Source organism: Camelina sativa, chromosome 10 (genome assembly GCF_030686135.1).
Source record: "Camelina sativa cultivar CO46 ecotype springtype chromosome 10, ASM3068613v1".
Classification (NCBI taxonomy): domain Eukaryota; kingdom Viridiplantae; phylum Streptophyta; class Magnoliopsida; order Brassicales; family Brassicaceae; genus Camelina; species Camelina sativa.
Genome location: NC_141889.1, coordinates 5,650,049 through 5,667,061, shown reverse-complemented (window position 1 = coordinate 5,667,061; position 17,013 = coordinate 5,650,049). Strand labels below are relative to the sequence as shown.

General features: G+C 39.7%; 5 protein-coding genes and 1 pseudogene across 9 annotated transcripts; 4 read left to right on the top strand and 2 right to left on the bottom strand.

Moving 5' to 3' along the window:
- The first annotated feature begins 866 nt into the window (after positions 1-866).
- LOC104717426 (uncharacterized) lies at positions 867-2,603 on the top strand. Its single transcript, XM_010434979.3, has one exon. It carries the CDS (start codon positions 1,036-1,038, stop codon positions 2,455-2,457), a length of 1,422 nt encoding a protein of 473 aa, XP_010433281.1. The 5' UTR covers positions 867-1,035; the 3' UTR covers positions 2,458-2,603.
- Positions 2,604-3,051: 448 nt separating this feature from the next.
- LOC104717424 (uncharacterized) lies at positions 3,052-6,260 on the top strand. Its single transcript, XM_010434977.3, has one exon. It carries the CDS (start codon positions 3,052-3,054, stop codon positions 4,933-4,935), a length of 1,884 nt encoding a protein of 627 aa, XP_010433279.1. The 3' UTR covers positions 4,936-6,260.
- Positions 5,313-6,212, bottom strand: LOC104717425 (ylmG homolog protein 1-2, chloroplastic). Its single transcript, XM_010434978.2, has one exon. The coding sequence runs from the start codon at positions 6,210-6,212 to the stop codon at positions 5,550-5,552; it is 663 nt and encodes a 220-aa protein (XP_010433280.2). The 3' UTR covers positions 5,313-5,549.
- LOC104717423 (uncharacterized) lies at positions 5,489-11,058 on the top strand. 4 transcript variants are annotated; one of them, XM_087469639.1, is made up of 17 exons: positions 5,489-6,273; positions 6,935-7,151; positions 7,321-7,442; positions 7,538-7,626; positions 7,730-7,765; positions 7,866-7,959; positions 8,041-8,083; positions 8,193-8,293; positions 8,403-8,467; positions 8,552-9,045; positions 9,128-9,212; positions 9,279-9,404; positions 9,490-10,058; positions 10,150-10,285; positions 10,374-10,442; positions 10,531-10,665; positions 10,744-11,058. In XM_087469639.1, the coding sequence occupies exons 2-17, from the start codon at positions 6,937-6,939 to the stop codon at positions 10,855-10,857; spliced, it is 2,493 nt and encodes an 830-aa protein (XP_087325765.1). In that variant the 5' UTR covers positions 5,489-6,273; positions 6,935-6,936; the 3' UTR covers positions 10,858-11,058. The 4 variants fall into 4 exon arrangements, with proteins under 4 accessions (XP_087325765.1, XP_087325764.1, XP_087325763.1 ...); XM_087469638.1 differs by lacking the exon at positions 5,489-6,273 and adding an exon at positions 6,691-6,834; XM_087469637.1 differs by lacking the exon at positions 5,489-6,273 and having other exon boundaries at positions 6,691-7,151.
- A 583-nt stretch (positions 11,059-11,641) lies between these two features.
- LOC104717422 (uncharacterized) lies at positions 11,642-14,864 on the top strand (annotated as a pseudogene). The gene is made up of 2 exons (XR_015568779.1): positions 11,642-13,187; positions 13,385-14,864. The product of XR_015568779.1 is annotated as an uncharacterized LOC104717422 (transcript).
- LOC104717421 (uncharacterized) lies at positions 14,803-16,998 on the bottom strand. Its single transcript, XM_087469642.1, has 9 exons — positions 16,743-16,998; positions 16,512-16,633; positions 16,322-16,422; positions 16,038-16,233; positions 15,851-15,943; positions 15,704-15,763; positions 15,541-15,615; positions 15,345-15,425; positions 14,803-15,274 (listed from the first exon to the last, which is right to left on the bottom strand). The coding sequence occupies exons 1-9, from the start codon at positions 16,834-16,836 to the stop codon at positions 15,035-15,037; spliced, it is 1,062 nt and encodes a 353-aa protein (XP_087325768.1). The 5' UTR covers positions 16,837-16,998; the 3' UTR covers positions 14,803-15,034.
- Positions 16,999-17,013: the final 15 nt, after the last annotated feature.

The following is a 17,013-nucleotide window of genomic DNA, read 5'->3' as shown; positions in this document are numbered from 1 at the left end:
AATGCAGTGCTTCTTAGAGCCATTGCAGGGTATGTCTTCTCCCTTGTCCCACGGTAAGTTGTTGGTTCTAAATATTTTGGGAAATACAGTTTCTCATATTTTCATGTTGGTATAATTTATGGTACAAATGAGATAACAATGAAAAGCATCTGAGGCCTGCAAATGGGTTACTTCAGTTCAGCTTCGTGCAGGGAATCTAATCGGTTAATTCAATTTATTTATCTTGGTGTTTCGATAACAACATAATTATGGGTAAATTTTTTTTTTCTTTAACTTCAAAAATAATAAAGTCCACTAGAATGCCATTCAAATCCATTAGTAATGCCATTCAAATCCACTAAGAATGCCAACAAATCCACGTTAATGCATTAGAAATCTATTGAATTCTAAAATCCACTACTAAGTGAAATCCATTAAAATTCCTCATCCAATAACACCCCCTTAGAGTTACTAATGTACTAGGAATGAATGAACATCTTAACCATTCCAAAGTCCAAACCAAACATAAACTGAAATGTCCAGCCACATAGTAGATTATGCATATGTTGTGCTTGAGCCAAATGGTTTGAGAAGTATATATAGAACAATGTCATACTGATTAGTGACAATAACATAAACTACACAGTTTCAAATTCTTTTAAACTGAAAATTTTGCCGTCTTGAAATTTTAGAATATAAAACTGGGTATGTAAAATTGGGCATTTTTTAATGGGCTATATAAATCACCCTTTGAAGCCCGTTTAGCAGATCCTTTCATCAGTCACATCTAACGGCTACAAAATCGCAGAGTCTGTGGGTCATGAGAGATATATGACGTGTGACATGATGTTTTTATCCAACGGATTAAGATAATCTCATCTAACGGTCACAAATGAAAGATGTATTTGTAATGTGAATACGACAAAACATCACAAGTCTCTCTCTCTCTCTTTCTCCCTCCATTTTCAGTAATAAGCAATAAAAAGCACCACGAACAAAATAAGCCAATTTTCTTATACCAAGGTTTCTCAATATAGGGTTTATGGCTCAGATACTATGGTGATGGAAGGGGATTCAGTAGAATCAGACATTACCGAGAGAGATAGTGAGGGTTTTTTCAAAATCATAGACCAGATTGAGGAAACAGCTTCATCAATTTGTAAGTTTTCGCTTCTGTTTGATGACGTGAGTGACTCGCTGGGGAAGGAGGAGGAAGAACGACTAAGAGTGGTTGAAGCGAGGGAGAAGGAGATTGGTTTGCTTGAAGAGTCGGTATGTGGTAGATTAAGTGTTTTAGAGGAGAAAGAGTTTGATTCTGATTTTAGACAGGTCATCATGATGTTGGTGCTTGAGAAGCAGAGTGAAGCAAGGGATAAGGAGCTTAACTTAATTGAGGAAGCTATCAAAGAGAAGACTGCTGATTTGAAGAGAAAGGAGGAGACTTTTGATCTGAAAGTGCTAAAAGAGTCTGAGAAATGGAGAGAGGAGACTGAACTGAGCAGCAAAATTCTTGAGATTAAGGAGAAGGCACTGGGAAAAATGTTGAATGAGATTGCGTTGAAGCAGATGGAATTAGAAGAAAGATCAAAACAACAAGTTATAGAAGCAGAATCCCGGAAGAGATCCAACCATGAGCTTGAGCCTCCCTTCTTGGTAAGTAATGATAGTGCTGCTCTTACTCCTCAAGCCAAAAAACAGAAATCTCATGAAGCAAATGGTGAAGACATTGAAGTTGTTTACACTGATGAAACTGATGAGGATCCAGCATCATTAACTTTTCATGATACAGATGATTTGAGCAAGTTAATGAGCTCGTTTGCTGTTGATCAAGTATGGGCTTTATATGATCCTAGAGATGATATGCCTAGGATCTATGCTCAGATCAGGAGAATTTTCGACTCCGAGTTGAGTTTGCAGGTGACATTACTAGAGCCTATCAAAACTACAAAAGATAAGAAATCTATTTGTAGTGGTTGTGGTAGATTCGAATATGGAGATACAGAGATCAAAAGGCATTTGATGTTTGCTCATGAGATGCATCATATAACATGTGCCAACAATGTCATCGTGAACCCAAGAAAAGGAGAAACATGGGCTCTTTACAGGGATTGGAATGCAAGTTGGAACAGTCACCCGGATCTGCACGAGCCTCCTTATAGATATGACTTTGTGAGAGTCATCTCTGAGTTTGATGATCTTATAGGAATTCCAGTGGATATTAACAGTGCTGATGCTGAGCATGGTGTCATCAGACCAGGGGAAATGCAGAGGTTTTCTCATAAAGTTGCATCGGTTAAATCGAGTGGAGATGAGAAAGAGGGTATCCCAGCTGGTTCTTTCAAGGAAGCTACACCGAGATATGATCCTGAGGTTGAGGAGGTGGTGGAAATGAGAATACAAAGCAAAGATTGTGGTAAAGCTCCAAAAGTTAAAGATCAAAATGGGTCTACAAAAGACCTGCCCATTATATTAGATTGAGGGACTCACATTTAACTATATAACTTATTAGATTGAGGGACTCACATTTAACTATATAACTTATCAAGTGTGTGGCATTTTAAATGAACTAAAACTAATATGTATAACCAAGGTTTTACACAAAAATGGAAGTGTCCACTCCTATGTATATGTGCTTAAAGGTGTCTTTTATCCAACGGTTGCAAAACCAATTATACGCAGGTCATGAAAAATCTGACGACTGACGTATGTTATATAGTCCAACGGCTTAAAAGCATTCCATCGAAAGGTCACAAAAGAAAGATGAATATTTAAGATAATAAGACAAGAAGCTTTCTCTGTCTCCCTCCATTTCTACTCAGTACAGCAAGAAGCCACTCTTCTTTTCCAAAATTTCTCAGTCTACAAAGTAAAGTTTACATTGTCTCTTCAAAAATCTTATTTTTCTTCTCGGATAAGCTCAAAGAGGCTTGGATCGCTCAGTTAAAAAAAAGTTTTACTATTTCCCGGAGGAAACACGCCGGAGCAGATCCCTTTGGTTTTTTGTTTTTGTTTTTGTTTTGGGGCTCTCCTTGTTAACTAAAAAGTAGGGTTTATGGCTCAGACTCAGATAATATGGTAATGAAAGGGGATTCAGTGGAATCAGACGTTTCTGAGCAAAACAGTGAAGGGAGTTTCGAAACCCTAGACCAGATTGAGGAAAAAGCTTCATCGATTTTTGAGTTTTCGCTTCATTTTGTTGACGTGAGTGAGTCGCTGGAGAAGGAGGAGGAAGAACGACTGAGAGTGGTTGAAGCGAGGGACAAGAAACTTTGTTTGCTTGAAGATTTAGTATCTCGTAGAACAAGTCTTTTAGAGGAGAAAGAGATAGAATTTGACTTGAGACAGGTCATTGAAGCAACAATCGTGATGTTGGAAAGAAAGGAGGAGACTTTTGAGCTGAAACTGAAAGAAGAAGCTGATAAACTGAGAGAGGAGAGTGAACTTACGAGGATTAAGGAGAAGGAACTGGAAAAAATGTTGAAAGAGATTGAGTTGAAGCAGATGAAATTAGAAGAAAGATTAAAACAACAGGTAATAGAAGCAGAGTCTCGAAAGATATCAAACCTTGAAAGTGAAGCAAGAGAGAAGAAGCTTAACTCACTTGAGGAAGCTATCGAAGAGAAGACTGCCGAGTTGAAAAGAAAGGAGGAGACTTTTGAGCTGAAACAGAAAGAAGAAGCTGACAAATTGAGAGAAGAGACTGAACTGAGGAGGAATGGTCTTGAGATTAAGGAGAAGGAACTGGAAAAAATGTTGAAGGAGGTTGAGTTGAAGCAGATGGAATTAGAAGAAAGATCAAATCAACAACTTATAGAAGCAGAGTCTCGAAAGAGATCAAACCTTGAGAGTGAAGCAAGGGAGAAGGAGCTTAAGGCACTTAAGGAAGCTATCAAAGAGAAGACTGCTGAGTTGAAAAGAAAGGAGGAGACTTTAGAGCTGAAACTGAAAGAAGAAGCTGATAAATTGAGAGAGGAGAACGAACTGAAGAGAAAAGGTCTTGCGATGAAGGAAGAGACACTGGAACTAGAGTTGCAGCAGATGGAATCGAAAGAAAGATCAAAACAACAACTTGTAGAAGCAGAGTGTCGAAAGAGATCAAACCTTGAACTTGGGCCGTCCTTGTTGGCAAAGAATGATAGTGATGCTGCTTCTCTTACTCGCCAAGCAAAAAAACAGAAACCTCAGGAAGCAAGTGATGGAGACATTGAAGAAATTGTCTGCACAGATAAAAGCTATGAGGATCCTAAATTGTTAACTTGTCCTGATAGAAGGATCAATGATTTTAGCAAGTCAATGAGCTCTTTTGCTGTTGATCAAGTATGGGCTTTATATGATCCTAGAGATGACATGCCCAGGATCTATGCTCAGGTTAGAAGAATTTTTGACTCCCAATTGAGTCTAGAGGTGACATTACTTGAACATGTCAAAACTACAAAAGATGAGAAAGCTATTCTTAGTGGTTGTGGGAGATTCGAATATGGAGATACAGAGATCAAGAACCACTTGATATTTGTTCATGAGATGGATCACATCGTATGTGCCAACAATGTCATTGTGAACCCAAGAAAAGGTGAAACATGGGCTCTTTTCAGAGATTGGAATGAAAGTTGGAACAGTCACCCGGATCTGCATGAGCCTCCTTATAGATACGACTATGTGGAAGTCATCTCCGACTTTGACGATCTTTCAGGCATTGCAGTGGCCTACATGGGGAGAGTTGAAGGATTTGCATCGGTTTTTAACCGTGCTGAGCAGAATGGACCGATCAAGATCATAGTCTCACCGGGGGAAATGCAGAAGTTTTCTCATAAAGTGGCATCGGTTAAATTGAGCGGAGATGAGAAAGAGGGAATCCCAGCTGGGTCTTTTGAGCTAAACCCTGCTGCTACCCCGAGCTACGATTCGGTTGTACATGAAAATGGGTCTACAAAATATCTGCCCATTATAATAGATTGAAGGATTCATGTACCTTTCTTATCAGTATTTGGCTTTTGAGGCTGCAGGAAGTAGTGAAACTGTTATCCTTTTGGTTTATGTTTCTGTTTTCTCTAAAAACCTGTTTATCTTTTGAACTGAACCAACTTCTTTTGTCAAAAAAGAAAGAGAATGCTTTAGGAAAAGTGGATTACTCTGTGTCTCTCAAAGTTTCAACTTTGTTTTCAGATCGAAACAGTTTCACGACTTGCGCCTTAAACCTAACACAACGACCAGGAAGGTTCACAGCTTCACATGATCATCTCCTGTATCTTGATAAATCTTCAGCTGTAACAGTCTTACACTAAAATCTACTCGTGTCGATACAAGCTGAAACAACGATCCCCAAGCTTTTCGTATATCCACGAAACTTTCAAGTCTATTATTGAAACCAAAGCCGTACATTTACATAAATACACCACAGAACAGAAAAAAAAAGACTGAAACTTTAGAGTCTAATACATCGTTACCTTATATCTCCAAATGCTATTAACTATAGACAATATAAATGCTCCCAAATATAACCAGAAAGATCCGAACTTGATACAATCCATAAAGCTTTGCATCATAGCAGAGTAGAGTAGTGCTTTTTTAAACTATCCTCTGCTGTTGTTGAGAATCGAACCCAAAGTTCCCAAAACGGCGAAGGCAAGCAAAGGGCTAACGTCAAGCGTATCAAAGACCGGAGGGATAACGTTCCTGAAGAGATTAAGATAAGGATCACACAGATCCCTAATGGCAGACAAAGGCTGGCGATCCCATGGGATGTTTGGGAACCAACTGAGCAAAACTCTGACCATCAGAACACCACTGTAGATATCGAGCCATTTGGATAACCCAGCCGCAACTACAGTCAGCGGCGTGTTGAGATATCCGGCGGGACGATCACGTAGCGACGCGAAGAACAACGGACTCGCAGCTCGGAAAGATGACTGAATCTGTGGGGACAGGTGAATCATTGCGACGGAGAGCTTCTGAATTAGGGATTTGGTCACGACGCCGGCTAGAACCGCGAGGGTGGTGATTGACCTAGTCGAGTCTGAGAAGTGGAATTGAGAAGGTGTTTTATCGGTGGAGAGTACCGGAGACGGCGAGGAGGTAACGGCGGAGGAGACGATGGTTCTAGGGTTTTGGAGGGAGAGATTGAAGGAGGGTTTTCGGGGAAAGGAGACACGTGGACGGAGGAGGATGGGAGGTAATCTAGGGTTTACAAGGACTGAAGCGCGAAGAGTGAGACTGTTGGTGGTGGAAGAAGCCATCTTTGTTGCTCGGCGCCGGAGAATGAATACTCTCTCACTCCTTTGTCTGGGAGAAAATAGGGTAACGAATCCTTCTCTTATTTTTATCTTATAAATTTATTTTTTGTTGAAAGAAAAAAAAAATCTGATAAATTTATTTTTAATTACAAAACTAGCTTCTTTATTTATTTTATATCAACGAATTTAATTAATTTCAGTTTTTTTTTTCAGCAAAAATGAATTGTATTGATGATAAATCAAAACAAAACAGAACCAAAATTATTTTTTTTTATTATTGTAAATTTTAAATATCAAAACCAAATCATTAAAAACTATTTTAAATCAATATAATTGAGTAAAACAATTCAAAAATTAAAATTAAAATTAAAATTAAATTAATATCCTTTTTTTTTGCCAAAATTAAATAGTTAAAAAAAAAAACAATTATTAAGAATTTTTCCAAATGGTTGATATGTTCACGGCAAAGATATTAACGACCATAAGAGTTTAATGGAAGCATTGCTAAAAATAGAGGACAATCGTCCAACACCACTCAAACAAACCTATATGTCTTCTCCGTCGTCCACCAAAATCTTATTTACCTCCAAAAAAAACTTGATGAAATCAAAACAAAACTAAACAGGTTATATATTTGACAAGAAAAACACAAAAACATCCACTGTTTTGTTTATATTTGATTATTCTTCCTTGTGGGGAATGCTAATCCAAGATTTGATCGTCAGAAATGGAGCAGAAGAGCGTACTGTTTTCAGCTTTAGGAGTTGGAGTTGGGTTAGGCATTGGGCTAGCGTCAGGTCAAAGTTTGGGTAAATGGGCAAACGGGTCGATTTCTACGGAGGATGGACTTACCGAAGAAAAGATTGAGCAAGAGTTGGTTAGGCAGATTGTTGATGGCAGACAGAGTAGTGTCACTTTCGATGAGTTCCCTTATTACCTAAGGTTACATAGCTTGCTTGCTCATCTTATCTATTTCTAGAATGTTACTTGTCTTACATTAATGATTAATGATCATGACGTTAATCTTCTTGTCACGCTTGTGAGTTGTAAGACAAATGAGCGTTTGGAGATGGAGCTTTGTTATAACAAATGTTTCTTTTTGATGTTACAGTGAGAAAACTCGGCTTTTATTGACAAGTGCAGCTTATGTTCACCTAAAGCAGTTTGATATCTCGAAGCACACACGTAATCTTGCACCTGGAAGTAAGGCCATTCTTCTGTCTGGACCTGCTGGTATAAACATCCCCTATCCTTTTTATGTTCACCTTGGATCTTTTTGTGATTCAAATCATTGGTGTAATTCTGTTTGGCTCTTTTTTTCTATGCAGAATCCTATCAGCAAATGCTTGCAAAAGCATTGGCTCATTACTTTGAATCGAAACTACTACTACTTGATATAACTGACTTCTCTATTAAGGTGATTCATTGCATAAATATTTTGGTATATCTTCCATGAAAAGAAGAATTTTGTTTGCTAAAGAATAGCTTGTAAGCTTTCTCTTTCCTATTGATTGTTACAGATACAGAGCAAGTACGGATGCGTCAAGAAGGAAACTGTACGCTACTTTGTGATCTTAGTTTGTGTAGCTTAGTTTTGTGTGTTGTTTGTACAGACCATGATTGTGTTTTCTTTCATATATCTCTACTGTTTCCTAGTCTCACAAGAGGTCTATTTCTGAGATGACATTGGACAAAATGTACAATTTGGTGGGTTCTCTATCTATGCTCTCCCAGAGAGAAGAAACAAGAGGTACAGTTTCATCAAATAAATCCTTGGCCTTTAAAATTTCTTTTTTCAGAGCTCAAGTGTTAGAATTCTTGTAAAATTTAGGGACCTTGCGTAGGATCACAAGTGGCAACGATCTTCATTCCAGGTACATTGTTTTGCTTCGTATCTTGTTTGTATTATCTTTTAATTAAGCTGGAAATATAGATTTGTATGTTTTATGCTAGTTCACTAGTTCCTTTTACGTAACATGTCAGGGGCTTTGACGTTACGAGTCATCCTCCGCGACTCAAGCGGAATGCTTCTGCTGCTTCTGATATGAGTAGCATATCTTCCCGTTCTGCAACTTCTGCTTCAGGTGTGTAATCGTCGTCTTCCTTTGTGATAGATAGTTCACTTGTTTTCATAGCTTATCCACTTAACCAAGCATGTGAATGAATCACCTGTGGCTGTTTATACCTTACTAGGTTCAAGCAAACGTAGTACAAACTTATGCTTTGATGAAAGAGTTTTCCTTCAGTCACTTTACAAGGTAACACCTATCATGACATGAAATCAGTAGGGCACTATTCCATTCTCGTGCCATTCTTAAACTAAACAATTGTTATCTTTACAGGTCTTGGTTTCTGTTTCGGAAACCAATCCTATAATAATATACCTGAGGGACGTTGAGAAGCTTTGTCAATCAGAAAGGTTCTTTAAGTTGTTCCAGAGGCTCTTGACTAAGCTATCTGGCCCTGTTTTGGTTCTCGGCTCAAGACTATTGGAACCCGAAGAGGACTGTCAAGAAGTAGGAGAGAGCATTTCTACTTTGTTTCCTTACAACATCGAGATCAGACCGCCAGAGGATGAATCTCAACTCATGAGCTGGAAAGCAAGATTTGAAGATGACATGAAAGTGATACAGTTTCAGGACAACAAGAACCATATAGCTGAGGTTCTTGCCGCTAACGATCTTGAGTGTGATGACTTAGGTTCCATATGCCATGCAGATACGATGTTCCTAAGCAGTCACATTGAGGAAATTGTGGTTTCTGCAATCTCCTACCATTTGATGCACAACAAAGAACCCGAATACAAAAATGGGAGGCTTGTAATATCTTCCAATAGGTACCAAGAATCTCAATTATCTTTTGTACAAAACAAAGTATTTATCTTTCTTAAGCTAACTGATTGAATGGTTTTACAACAGCTTGTCCCATGGACTGGGTATATTACAGGAAGGTAACAGATGCTTTGAGGACTCCTTGAAGCTGGACGCAAACACTGACACCAAGGTATTTACATTTCTTACCAGGCATGTGCTTTTAAATATAAAAGTGACTAAAATGTGAATGGCTCAGGTGCAGGGAGAAGAAAGTGAAGGGATAATAAAGAGTGAGTCGAAATCTGAGACAGCTGCTCCGGAAAACAAAAATGAGTCGACTCCCAAAAATGAATGTCCCCTGCCTCCAAAAGCACCTGTAAATGTATAATAGTCCATATGATTCAGCATTGTTATCTTGATGTGTTTTCCTGAACATAGGTTTGATTTTTTTGATCATGTCAATGTAGGAGGTGGCTCCTGATAACGAATTCGAGAAGCGCATAAGACCAGAGGTTATCCCAGCAAATGAGATAGGTGTGACATTTGCTGATATAGGCTCACTGGATGAAACCAAAGAATCACTTCAAGAGCTTGTTATGCTTCCTCTTCGTAGGCCTGACCTGTTCAAAGGTGGCCTTTTAAAGCCCTGCAGAGGAATCCTCCTCTTTGGACCACCTGGTACTGGGAAAACTATGATGGCAAAAGCCATTGCAAATGAAGCTGGAGCTAGTTTTATAAACGTTTCAATGTCCACAATCACTTCAAAATGGTTTGGAGAAGACGAGAAGAACGTGAGAGCTTTGTTCACCCTTGCAGCCAAAGTGTCTCCGACTATTATTTTTGTGGATGAAGTGGATAGCATGCTGGGACAGAGGACAAGAGTTGGAGAGCATGAAGCTATGAGGAAGATAAAAAATGAGTTCATGACACATTGGGATGGGCTAATGTCGAATTCAGGTGATCGCATTCTCGTTCTTGCAGCAACAAACAGGCCGTTTGATCTCGATGAAGCAATCATTAGGAGGTTTGAGCGAAGGTAAAGCAGGCCTGATATGCATTTCACTTGAAACTCTTTGAGTTTTTGCGGTACTAACTCCAGCTTCTGCTTTTGCTTTGTTGGGAGATAGAATCATGGTGGGTCTTCCATCGATTGAGAGCAGAGAGAAGATTTTAAGAACCTTATTATCAAAAGAGAAAACAGAGAATCTTGATTTCCAGGAGCTTGCTCAGATGACAGATGGTTATAGTGGAAGTGATCTCAAGGTTTGTCACACTTCTCATCTCACTTTACCGACACCCGAATCTTCTCTCTATGGACTGATTGATTATTGTGAATGTTATATACAAACAGAACTTTTGCACAACAGCAGCATATAGACCAGTGAGGGAGCTGATAAAGCAGGAGTGCTTGAAAGACCAGGTTAGAACTACTCAAGCCCTTTCTTTTATTTCCCTAGTATCTACCGTTTGAATGAATGTTTCAATGGTGGTTTCTCGTCAAAACTCAGGAGAGGAAGAAGAGGGGAGAGGAAGCAGAGAAGAGTAATGAAGAGGTTTCTGAAGCAAACGAAGAAGTGTCTGAGGAGAGAATCATTAAGTTGAGACCTTTGAGCATGGAAGACATGAAAGTAGCTAAAAGCCAGGTATGTTTAAGGAAATTGGTTGGGGGTATTGATGATGATGATCTTGTGCGCAAAACACTAATTGTTTTGCATTTGCAGGTTGCTGCTAGTTTTGCAGCAGAAGGAGCAGGAATGAACGAACTGAAGCAGTGGAACGAATTGTATGGAGAAGGAGGATCCAGGAAGAAGGAACAACTCTCTTACTTCCTTTAATAACCCAATCCACTCCTATTCACATCTTCTACGAAGACATCTTCTTGTGTGTGTGTGTGTGTGTTTGTTTATAAGTCTAATATTTCATTAATTTAGTATTATCATATTAAAATTAATTCCAGATATTTTGTAAATAAAACAGGTACAGTTAATCTCTCTCTTGTATCTTACTATTTTATAAAGCTTAACTGTTTATGTCCTGCTTCGAAATGCACTAATCCTAGTTGGAAACTCAATATTCAACAATGTGACATGTGTAGCTTACGATTCTTAGCAAGATCATAGCTCTATCATCACCAAAAAGAGGAGAATCATGAAACACAACAAGAGGAGAATCATGAAACACAACAAGAGGAGAATCTTGCAACACAAGGAGTTAATTATATCGAGTAAACATGTCTGGTACTTTGCATTATTTCAAGATTTATTACACAGGAAAGCAAACAAGTAAGATAGATGGAGACTGAGACTTTACCCGGTAGGCCGGTACATAAAGTGTAGCACTTCGAAGCTACTCACTCCAACAATTCAGAGCTTGAAAGGTCTTATAGAACTCTTCAGGAGGAGGTCCAGGACGGTGCTACGGAACATGTTTTGGTATCGGTTCACTGAAGGCCCTTCATCTTCAGGGAACGACCTGAATCTCCTCTAGAGATCGATCAGCACCACTCTCGCATTTGAGACCACGACTGCAGCCCAACGATCTCAGTCGTCTACTTCACATTCGGCCGCCCGATCACTCGTACGAACATCTCCGCCGCTAAATTCGTTTCTCGCCGGCGAAATCAAAACTTAAATTCATTAGTCATTCGGCCCAATTTATATGGGCCTACATATCTTTAATAGGCTTCACTTTGGCTAAAGCAGAGGCAAGAGTCCTCTATACCTAATCGTGAAAGTCTCCGATCGTCCGATATGAGATTTTTAAAATCGGCGGCGGCCGGTGAGCTTTTCCGACGCGATGAGCTCGTAGTTAGGCAGCTCTTGAACCCTCGTTCGTATTCTAACCTCGTCAATGCATTCTCTGAAATCGAAACCAAATTGAGATCGCTATGTGAGGAGGGTTCAACTCCTCAGATTAAGAATGCAGTTTCAGTTTTCCAGCAAGCAGTGAACTCCGGTGGCTCTCTCGAGTTCACCGGAAATAATCTCATGACAACGCTGGTACGCTCTAGAAACCACGAACTAGCGTTTTCCATATACCGCAAGATGCTTGAGACTGATACTTTCATCAATTTCGTGTCGCTGAGTGGGTTGCTTGAATGTTTTGTGCAAATGCATAAGACCGGGTTTGCGTTTGGGGTTCTTGTTTTAATGCTTAAGCGTGGGTTTGCTTTCAATGTGTACAATCTTAATATCATCTTAAAGGGTTTGTGTATGAATCTGGAATATGGTAAAGCTGTTAGTTTACTGAGAAAAATGAGAGGAAACTCTCTGATGCCTGATGTTGTTAGCTACAACACTGTTATAAGAGGTCTCTGCGAGGGGAAGGAATTGGAGAAAGGATTGTGATTAGCTAATGAAATGCAAGGCAGTGGCTGTTCATGGAGTTTGGTGACTTGGGGGATTCTGATTAATGCGTTTTGCAAGGCTGGTAAGATGGAAGAGGCGATAGGTTTGCTTAAAGAAATGAAACGTAAGGGATTAGAAGCAGATCTTGTTGTGTATACTTCCCTGATTCGAGGGTTCTGTGATTGTGGTGAGTTAGATAAAGGGAAGGCGCTCTTCGATGAGGTTCTGGAACGAGGAGATTCTCCCTGTGCGATTACATATAACACTCTTATTCGAGGTTTTTGTCAGTTGGGACAGTTGAAAGAAGCCTCACAGATGTTTGAGTTTATGATGGAGCGTGGAGTTCGTCCAAATGTTTACACTTACACTGGCCTTATTGATGGCCTTTGCGGAGTAGGTAAGACTAAGGAAGCCCTCCAACTTTTGAATCTGATGATAGAGAAGGGTGAAGAACCTAATGTTGTGACGTATAACATTATTATTAACAAGCTATGCAAGGACAGCCTTGTGGCGGATGCTTTAGAGATTGTTGAGTTAATGAAGAAGAGGCGTACAAGACCTGATAACATAACATATAATAGTTTACTGGTAGGACTCTGTGCCAAAGGTGACCTAGACGAAGCAAGTAAGCTTCTATATTTAATGCTGAAAGATAGTAATTATGCGGATCCAGATGTTATATCATTCAATGCACTAATCCACGGGCTGTGCAAGGAAAACCGTCTCCAACAAGCTTTCGATATTTATGATTTGCTGGTTGAGAAATTGGGTGCTGGAGATATAGTAACCACTAATATATTGCTTAATTTCACTCTCAAGTCTGGAGATATCTGATTCCAAAATTGTTCCGACCTCAGATACCTATACTACTATGATTGATGGGCTTTGCAAAAGTGGCATGCTTAATATCGCTAAAGGATTGCTTTGCAAAATGAGAGTGTCTAGGCTACAGCCTAGTGTTTTCGACTACAACTGTCTACTATCATCATTATGCAAAGAGGGAAATCTAGACCAGGCATGGAGATTATTGCTTAATTTCACTCTCAAGTCTGGAGATATCTGATTCCAAAATTGTTCCGACCTCAGATACCTATACTACTATGATTGATGGGCTTTGCAAAAGTGGCATGCTTAATATCGCTAAAGGATTGCTTTGCAAAATGAGAGTGTCTAGGCTACAGCCTAGTGTTTTCGACTACAACTGTCTACTATCATCATTATGCAAAGAGGGAAATCTAGACCAGGCATGGAGATTATTTGAGGAAATGCAGCGTGATGAAAGTTTTCCAGATGTTGTTTCTTTCAATATTATGATTGATGGAAGTCTTCAAGCAGGGGATACTATGTCTGCAGAATCACTTCTTGTGGGGATGTCTCATGCTGGTCTTTCCCCTGACTTATATACTTATTCGAAGTTGATAAATAGGTTCCTAAAACTTGGATATTTAGACGAGGCTATCAGCTTCTTTGACAAAATGGTTGAGAGCGGCTTTGAACCTGGTGCTCATATTTGCGATTCTGTGTTGAAGTATTGTATTTCACAGGGAGAAACAGACAAGTTGAAGGAACTTGTAAAAAAACTGGTGGAGAAAGATATTGTTCTCGACAAAGAACTTACATGTACGGTCATGGAATACATGTGTGGCAGCTCAGCAAACATGGATCTTGCAAAACGGTTGCTAAGAGGAGCAGATGATAAAGAGGAAGGGAAAAGTGGGGAACATAATCATGCTCAGTTGTGCTAACTTGAGGACTATAAGGTTGGAGAATGGTTTTGCATTCGGAATGCTATGTAGAGACATGTTGTTAGATTAAATTGACCAAGGCAACAAAGTATGACTATGGCAGAGCGGGAAGGATAGTAGCAAAGAAGTTTTGGATTAGTGGTGTTTGTTCATGGTGGAGCACCCGACCTGCATCTGATAAGCTCATTGCAAGTACTTCAATTCATGATTTGATTGTCAGATTACATGAGATACTAAGGCAAGTAGATCCTTACTCATTTGAATGATGGGTAAATCAGGAAATGCAATGAAGAGGATCGGATACAACCATGTAGACCTGGATGAATATTTCAGTGGTGGTTCTCATAAAACTCGGGAGAAGAAGAGTGAGGAAGCAGAAAAAGAGTAGTGTTGAGGAATATGAAGCACAAGAAGAAGTGCCTGAGGAGAGAGTCATGACATTTAGAGGTTTGGGCATTGAAGACATGAAAGAAGCTGTTGAGCTGTTAGTTTCGCAGCAGAAGGAGCATCAATGGCCGAACTCGAGCAGTGGAGTGATCATCATGGAGAAAGAGGCTCCAGGATACAACTCTCTTACCCCCTTTAATACACCATACACACTCCTATTTACATTTTCTTGTACTTGTTTATAAGTCTGACATTTTCACTAACTAGTATTATCATCAATTTTAACATTTGTTCCAGAGAATTTTGTAAAGAAAACAAGTACTGTTAATTTATCTTTTGTATCTTATTATACAAAGTTTAACTGTTTCTGTCTTGCCAGCATAGTTGGAAACTTAATATCCAGTGATGTGCCATGTCTAGCGTACAACTCTAATCAAGGTCATACTACATATTACAGTATTCAATGAAAGAGATGGTGGGTGCTAGCCTTCTTGAGATTTCATGTCCAGAGGATCCAATAAATCTTTACAAAATCAGCTTCCTGCAACATCTTGCAGGTTTTGGGGACGAGAAACATCTTGAACGAGAATATTACTTTCATTATCTATCATGTAAGACACATCTAGTCCCTCCAGAACCAAGTGATAAACAATTTCGGCATCTGATGTATCTTGTGGCTTGTTCCGCTGTGACAATGATCGTATGTCCCAGGACAGGACCTGTGTAATCAAGCTCTTCAGCTCATCCGCTGAACCATACAGAGACTTCTTTTCCTGTGCGCATAGCAACTATTTTGTTAAAACGGCAAATGGAGAAGAGATGGTCAAGTCAAAAGTCACTCACTATCAGTTTCCAGCAGGTGGCGATGGAGGAAGAGAAGGTGTCTGAGAAACTCACAGAAGTCACAGCCAATTGGCAATCCTCCTGAAATTCATATTCGATTTATTTCAGTCTTTGCTTCTACCTACTCAGATATAAAGTACTCACAATGATCTTCATATCTCAGCAGTGTTTCAGCAATTCATAACAATGTACATACCTTTACCCAGTTTGGCACTGAGGCTCCTTGAATACTGTCTGAGTATGGTAAATAAGGCTTAATGTCGAGCACCGGCTGTTCAAAACCATTAAAACAATTAAAGAACTACGCAAGAAGCTGATAAGCAAAAGTTAAAATACCATGCTAGGGAAAGGAGAATTACAGTCCCATCCACCAGATCGACACCAGAGAGCAGAACCTTATCCTTTTGGATTTCCTCCACCTATGGATTAATGAGCATTATGTACTTTTGGTCAAGATGTTCAATATGTATTTGTTAACAACAGGAGAATTGAATAGCGTTCAGAACCTTAGCAACAGTGAGCCCAATGGGACAAGGTCGATGAGGGGACCGAGTAGCAAAGACTCCCTTCCGTTCCCCATTAAGTCTTGGCACTCTCACCTGAATTCACAACACCCCAAAAACCTTCAGACTGAGAACATCATCATCACCAAAAAACAAACAAACAAATAAAAAAGAGAAGAAGCTGCATAACCTTTGCCTTGAGCTTAGACTGGGATGGCTTTCTCCATAGCTTCTCGATATCAGTGTTGAGATGAAACACATATAGTATCCAACAGTGAGAATACTCTTCGAGACCCTCAAGAGATGCAGGAGGAACCAAAGCCGGATCAAAGATTAAACATGCCCTTGCTAAAGAAACAAGCAATGGCTGCCTTGGTGTCCCGTTCCTGCAAAACCACCAAGATGCAGAACTTATTGGACTAAAAGCCAACATTTTTAGAAACAGCATTATTATGCTAAATAGGATCACTATACCTTGTAGAGAAGCAAGACTGAATAGTACCAATTGGTCGCATCGGGTATATCTTGCTGTGTAAATCTTGTGACTCAGTCTGTGCTAACGCCTCTCGTAAAGCCTACAGACAGCTTTCAATTTGCATCAGAGAAGATATACATAAAATGTGCATTAGAGACATTAAAGCAAATTTCCAAGTAGTAATTTCACCTGCTGAGCCTTAACTCGACCTTTTCTCTCAGAAGCACTTTTCTCCATGGTAGATCCCAAAGACTTTTCAAGTTCTTTGATCCTATACTCCAAATCTTCTCCTCGTCTTCTCCATCTATACACTACGGAATAACCAGCTCAGTATAAAAAGAGTTTCTCGAAACCTAGTACCTGAGAAACAAGTATGGGCAAAGAGGAAGTGACATAGAGCTAGAGAAAGAGGTTACGGACACGAGACTGCTGCGGATACAGATACTACGGCGAGTGTAAAGGCTAAAGCCGTCGTAGTATAGCCGTTGGAGTGTCCTGCAACTGCAATAGCCATGGCGGAGCTGTTTGCTGTGCCGACGAGTGGAACGTTGCGACGGCGGCGGGAACGTGTCCTTCCGGTCGTCAAATCGCGCTTTAGTTTTTTTGTTATGGAAGAGGCAGTGTTATTCACTGTTCGGCCCAGCTAATTATAAAATTACAAACCCATCAGCGGCCCATTGAATCTGCATTT

What these genes read in the sequence shown, in the direction of transcription:
- LOC104717426 (XM_010434979.3), top strand. Translation starts at nt 1,036, where the DNA reads ATGGTGATGGAAGGGGATTCAGTAGAATCAGACATTACCGAGAGAGAT.
- LOC104717424 (XM_010434977.3), top strand. Translation starts at nt 3,052, where the DNA reads ATGGTAATGAAAGGGGATTCAGTGGAATCAGACGTTTCTGAGCAAAAC.
- LOC104717425 (XM_010434978.2), bottom strand. Translation starts at nt 6,212, where the DNA reads ATGGCTTCTTCCACCACCAACAGTCTCACTCTTCGCGCTTCAGTCCTT.
- LOC104717423 (XM_087469639.1), top strand. Translation starts at nt 6,937, where the DNA reads ATGGAGCAGAAGAGCGTACTGTTTTCAGCTTTAGGAGTTGGAGTTGGG. An exon ending in GAGTTCCCTTATTACCTAAG is followed by an intron (nt 7,152 to 7,320) that starts GTTACATAGCTT and finishes TTGATGTTACAG; the next exon opens with TGAGAAAACTCGGCTTTTAT. An exon ending in ATAGTGGAAGTGATCTCAAG is followed by an intron (nt 10,286 to 10,373) that starts GTTTGTCACACT and finishes ATATACAAACAG; the next exon opens with AACTTTTGCACAACAGCAGC.
- LOC104717421 (XM_087469642.1), bottom strand. Translation starts at nt 16,836, where the DNA reads ATGGCTATTGCAGTTGCAGGACACTCCAACGGCTATACTACGACGGCT. An exon ending in CAGTCTTGCTTCTCTACAAG is followed by an intron (nt 16,234 to 16,321) that starts GTATAGTGATCC and finishes GTGGTTTTGCAG; the next exon opens with GAACGGGACACCAAGGCAGC. An exon ending in AGTCTAAGCTCAAGGCAAAG is followed by an intron (nt 15,944 to 16,037) that starts GTTATGCAGCTT and finishes TTGTGAATTCAG; the next exon opens with GTGAGAGTGCCAAGACTTAA.